The following is a 6051-nucleotide window of genomic DNA, read 5'->3' as shown; positions in this document are numbered from 1 at the left end:
CGGCAGAGGTGGGGCTGGCTCAGGGCGGAAACGGCGGCGACGCGATTACGAAACCCGTCCGGCCCGGAGCTGGGCGCACTGCTCCTCCCCCCCGGGTTGGGGGGGTGCTGCACCACGCGGGGCCGTGGGAGGCTGCCTGGCGGCTTCCGACGGCCGGCGCTCCTGCCGCGCGGCCCACAGTCTCGCATCCCCCTCGCGCGCCGGGCACTGCGGGGCAAAACTAAAAGCAGCCCCCAAATCCCCCGGGGCCCGGCCGAGTGTAGAGATTCGTAGAAGCACCTCACCATATCCCTCCACGCTCTACCCAAAGTGGAGTGGGGCTAGGTTTATTTACTCGTTGCGGGGGTGCGGAGGCGAGTTGGAGGAGTAGGGATTGGAGGGGGAAGGATGGAGGATTTTTCGGATTCTCAAAAATAAAACATTTCCTAACTTGAAATCCTCAAATTGAAGAATAAAGGGACACCCCTCTATTGTTATCTAGAGCTAAGCTTTTTAATCCATAAGCCTAAAATTAGGGGACAATTAACTGCTCATTCATTGCACCCCAGTCAGCATGGGGTGCTGGAAGAGCTGGGGAATCATTATGCCAACCAATAAAGCCTGTCTCCCTCCCTGAAGTGTTCTGGAACCTATCATTTGAATTAGCCGAGTCAGGCATGGAGGGGGCGGGGAGTCCTTCCGCCCTTCTTAGGAGGGGCTGCATTGCAGGGGGAGACTGAGCAGATAGACTCAGCCACTGGAGCGGGAGAGGGAGTGAGAAGACAAAGCCCCAACAGCTTTCTTTTTCTCCAGCCCTGAGCAGACGCCGGAGCCCCCGAGGTACTCCTTCCATCTTGGGAACACGCTAGTAATTCATTGATAACAGGTAAACTAAATTGAGGGAAGGTAGGGGGAGGCAAGGGGCTGCAAAGATAAAAGAGCACCTGCTTCTGGTTAGGTTGAAGACCCTTAATAAGGACGAGGTGGGGGGACAGGTCAAGAGAAGGGGGCGCCATGAACAATGGGTAGTTTTTCATCACCTTTTTAGATCCCTTTGCTAAGATTTCCATCCTTGCCTTCTAATCCACAGACATTAATTTCTGACAATTTACATGTAGTTGTTATTTCTCAGAATATCTGCTTATGTCAAGTATCTATCTGCCTATAATTGTCTTAGGTATTTTATTATCTTCAGTTGTTATCTGTATCGTCCATTTCAAGCTGTAATTTGTTTTACCTGTTTTTTGATGAATCTGTAGTCTTACTATATTGCTCTAGCTGTACTTTCCTATTTATTTTTTTTTCTGTAGTGTTCCATTGATGTGTCTAGCATCACCCCAAACTTATTGTCTCCATAGGAGGGAATTTGGGGGAAAGGATGGCATAGTATTGAAAGTAATCCTGACCTCTTTTTTTAACAGTCTCCCATTCCCGTTTCAAACCTTTGCCCCAAAGAAAGAGGCAGCTTGAGGTAGGAAGGTGGGGGGCCTCTGTGTTGGAGAACTGCCTGATCTTCTATCGAAATCAGTACAGCCCACAAAAGCTACATTTGGTGGCAGATTCTGGAAAGCGAATGCTTATTTGCAGCTCAGTGAGAATAGAGTGGGGAAAGACATGGCTAACAGGAAAGCCCAAGACCAGAATGAGACACATAGATGCCAGAGAGCTTCCATCCCCGCCAACCACCATCCCTGTCATTCCCCCCAATGGTGGCAGCATGACACAGCAAGGCCCTGTTGGGCAGGTAGGCCTTGGATTCCCACAGAGGGTCTAGACAAAGGGTATTTGGGTGTGTCTGTGTGGCTCAGAGAGAGTGTCTCTTTTTATACTATATATTTGCTAATCATGCATCCCTAAGAATACATGGTGATACTTAGAAATTACCTTTGCCTAAAATACCTGAATTAATGAGGGACATTTGGAAGTATTTATTGAGCATATATTGTGGTACAAGGCATTGTCTAAGCCCTTTAAAAAATGTAGAGAGAGAGGAGGTATGGGTGGAGAACATCTGGGGAGGGGAAGAGATGGCTTGCTGAACAGGGAGACTTGGGAATAAATCCATACTATATTAGACACCAGCATTTCATTACTAATGAAAGTAGTGTGAATGGTATTTTTGTTTCAATTTTGTGTAATCAGTGTTCTTGACTTGAATTTAAATGTATCCATGAGTGTCTTTCTAGAATGCATTTGGTACTCTCTGTACATGTCTCCGAGTCAGTGGCACCGCTAGAGATTTTAGGCCTTGTTAATATTTTGTAAAATTTCCTTTAGCATTTTTAATTGCAAGAGATGCTCTGCCAGATGCTCAGGGATTGTTTGGACAGTTTTTATACATATCCTGGTTTTAGGGAAAGGAGTCAGTTTGTCAAAGAGCTTTTTTCCTGTCTCAGATTCTAGCTTGCTCTCTACTGCCTTTTGCATTTTCATCACTTAGATCAGAATCAGAGGAACAATCAACATCTAAGCCACTGAGTATCTTCTTCGGCAACTAAGCATTCTTGCAAGTTTGGGGTAGGATCGTATAAAACTGTAGGCACTATCTATGTACAACACATCACAAAAGACCAGACTGGGAATGAGACCTGGATTTTGTCTAACTGGCTGGAAGGCTCCACAAGTCAGTAATTTCTAACATGTTTTCTTTTCTTTTTTTAAATATACAGTATGTTATAGCACAGAATATATTTTATTTAAGTAATCTGTACACCCAATATGAGGCTCAAACCCCAAGATCAAGAGGAACACACTGACGGAGCCAACCAGGAACCCTAAACATGTCTTCTAGTTTTAAAATTCTATGATTTTTTTTTCTCCCTATGATTCAGCATTATACTAAGTTTTATCTGGAGAGGACTAGTAAGGGAGGAGATATAAAAATAGCCAGCAATGTAGGCAAATAACTGGCAATATTAGTTTAAAAAAAAAAAGGAAGAAAAAAAAATCTCTGTGGTCAGAAGTCAGGAACACTGATAATCCTAAAGTTTGCATTTTAGGATCTCTGTAGTCCCTGTCTGAAGTCCGAGTTGGTAGGCTGCTAGGTACAACCATTTTTTGTAGCTCTCTTTCTGTGCACATGTCTCTGGAAATTACTGTGGAGATGATCAGAGCACAGTATCAGAGGACGATGACCTCACCTTCCCAGCACCCCCCCCCCCCCCCCCCCCCCCCCCCCCCCCCCCCCCCCCCCCCCCCCCCCCCCCCCCCCCCCCCCCCCCCCCGCCAGGTTCCAGTCCCCACATAACCCTCCTAAGCAGTTTCTCTGCTGAGTAATGCTCAATTCCCAGGGTTTATTTTGGAGCCTGAACCTCAGAAGAAAAAGAGCAACTGGGGATTGGCTTTTCACATGAAAAACATCCTAGTCTGCCCACTCACCAGTCCTAAAGCCCCTACAGTCACCGGTAACTGTGCTCTAGATTGAGGCTTTTTTGCTCTGCCTTGGTAGGGACAGTTCATATTATACGGGGCTGCAGTTCCTGCAGCGCAGTGGTTCTCATGTTCCCCTAACACATTATATGGGGCAGTTGGGAACCTATTTAAAGCCATTGGTGAGGAGCCTGGGGCCTGGTGGGAGCCAGAGGAGTGTACTGGGAGGAAGGCCTTTTAAAATGGGGGTTCTATTTTTGGCAGGGGTGGAATGTTCATTCTGTTTCTTTGAAAACATTTCAACTAATGTTTTTGCCCCTTCTTGGCTGGTAACCAGCAGGTTGCAGGAGGCATCATAGTCCTATAACATCAGGGTGTGGGTGGGAAAACATGATAGGAGTACTTGTGAGAGCCTAGAGAAGTATCTAATTCTGTCAAAGGCTTTCTCTTTCTGATCTAAACTCTTACTTTCCTTACCTGGAATTCGCAATTCATTTGTTTAGGTAAATTCTAGCATTAGGATCAGAGAATAAAGGTCTTGTTATAGCACAGGAAAATTCTTTTAAGCACCTGGGCTTTGTTTTGAAGGAGAGGTTGGCTAGAGAGAAATATAAATGTGGGCTGTTAAGGCTTTTTCTGTGGGCTAAAAGATGGGAGTGGCAAGTTATGGATAAACAGAAAATTACGAGCACCTGGGTGCCTAAGTCAGTTGAGCATCTGACTTTGGCTCAGGTCATGATCATGGGTTGAAGCCCCGCTTCGGGGTCTGTGCTGATAGCTCAGAGCCTGGAGCCTGATTCAGATTCTGTCTCCCTCTCTCTCTTGCCCCTCCCAGGTTCATGCTTTGTGTCTCTGTCTGTCTCTCTCTCTCTCTCTCTCAAAAATAAACAAACATTTTAAATAGAGAAAATTAATCAGCAGCCTCAAATGTCTTGTGTGCAAAGCCCAGCACTTGTAAAGAAGGTATCAACTGGTTGTTACCTTTATGGAAACTCTCAGTCTCTTTAAGTAGATGGATAGAAGACACACAACAGTGGTCTGTATGTAGCTCTAAATGAATATAGTCCCGTAAAACTCTACAGGGGGTTGGGGGAGATGCTGGAACGTACAGGGTAGAGGAAGCCGAGTAAGGTTTTTTCCTGGTGAGGATATAGTAGGGTTTAGAAGGCAGACAGAAAAACAGAAAGCAGAAATGTCACAGAAGCCCATTTTAGAGGTATCTATTAAACCAAAGTCAGGAAGTAGTTAAAAACATAGTAAGGGGGGAAAAAAAACGATACCCAAGACTGACCAAGCAATAGGCAGTGAAGAAGTCCTTCCAAGACCGGAGAAGTTAGAAAATGGTAGAAAATGGTAATAAAGGAAAGGTTCCCAAAGCTTGTCCTAGGATATTCGGATTATGTACCAAGGCAAATGAAAATATGAAGTTTTAATTTTTATATGTTTTTTTAAGGGTTCATTTATTTTGAGAGAGAGGGGGAGTGTGCATGCCAGTGGGAAAGGGGCAGAGAGAGGGGGAAAGAGAATCCCAAGCAGGCTCCATCTCATGAACGGTGAGATCATGACCTTTGAGCCCAAATCAGGAGTCAGGTGCTTAACCGACTGAGGCCCCCCAGGCACCCCTGTGAAGTTTTTAAGTAAGGAAAGGCCATGGGCCACGAAGAGGTTGCTGTAGCATGAAGATTAACAGTTGGTTTCTTTCTAGGAAGTTATGAGGGACCCTGTGAGTAGCCAGTACAGCTCCTTTCTTTTCTGGAGGATGCCCATTCCAGAACTGGATCTGTCGGAGCTGGAAGACCTGGGTCTGTCAGATACATCCACCTACAAGATCCAAGACAGCAGCGCTGGCAAAATGACTGGGCAACCGACTGGAGTTGAAAAGGAGAAAAACTCCGAAGGCGATGCCCTACTTGAATACAGCACCTTCAACTTCTGGAGGGCGCCCATTGCCAGCATCCACTCCTTTGAACTGGACTTGCTTTAAAGCCCAAGCCTTCTCTCTCCCACCACCTTGCCCTCACTGTCTTCTCGTCCAGGCCCCTTCTTTCCCACCCTTTTGTCCTATGAATCTTGCTCTCTCCCCTCTATTGTGTTGAGGTGGTGCTGATGAATCTGCCAGAGTTGTGTGTATTTATTATTTACTTATTTATCTATTTTATCAGTTTCTCTCAAAAGCCCTCAAGCCAACAAAGCATCCCCCCAGATACTAATTCCAGAAACAGGCCTGGTGAGGGCACCAGAGAGTAGTATAGTAGTACAAGATAGGGGAGCTTTTTTTTTTAATCCTCTTCAGAGATTGCTCAAACCTAATATCCTGCTCCAGATCAGTAAATCTTTCTTCAACGGTTGCTGAAACCCCTGGAAGTGCTGAGATTATCTGCTACGAGACAGTAGGATTTCTAAAAGGCTGTTAAGGTGTTGTCTCGCTGTTTGATCCTACTCCTTACAACATTCTTTTTCTCAGAGAAATGGGGTGTAGTTAAAGGTATAAAACAAGAGGAAAGAATATATCATGAAGACTGAAAATAAGGGAAAGAATGGAATCGTTTCAGAAATAACTGTTTTCTCAAAGGGGTAGTCCTTCTTCAAGCCTTTACACTTTGCAACTTTGCTCCTAACTCTAGCTGAGGAAAATGACTCTCAATTTCAAATCTTAAAATGCACTTGCTGCATACGATGATAATTTGTAAAGTCTGATTCCAT

General features: G+C 45.2%; 1 protein-coding gene across 2 annotated transcripts in view; it reads left to right on the top strand.

The window, feature by feature from the left end:
* The window catches only part of MLLT11 (MLLT11 transcription factor 7 cofactor), an 8620-nt gene extending 3152 nt beyond the window's left edge, over nt 1-5468 (top strand). For both annotated transcript variants that reach the window (XM_029948693.1, XM_029948694.1), the window contains exons 2-3: nt 793-865; nt 5054-5468. In XM_029948693.1, the coding sequence (XP_029804553.1) occupies nt 5060-5332 (273 nt within the window). In that variant the 5' untranslated portion in view covers nt 793-865; nt 5054-5059 and the 3' untranslated portion in view covers nt 5333-5468. The remainder of the gene's footprint in view (nt 1-792; nt 866-5053) is intronic.
* Nucleotides 5469-6051: the final 583 nt, after the last annotated feature.

Source organism: Suricata suricatta, chromosome 8 (assembly GCF_006229205.1).
Source record: "Suricata suricatta isolate VVHF042 chromosome 8, meerkat_22Aug2017_6uvM2_HiC, whole genome shotgun sequence".
NCBI classification, from domain to species: domain Eukaryota; kingdom Metazoa; phylum Chordata; class Mammalia; order Carnivora; family Herpestidae; genus Suricata; species Suricata suricatta.
This window is presented reverse-complemented; position numbering and strand designations above follow the sequence as displayed.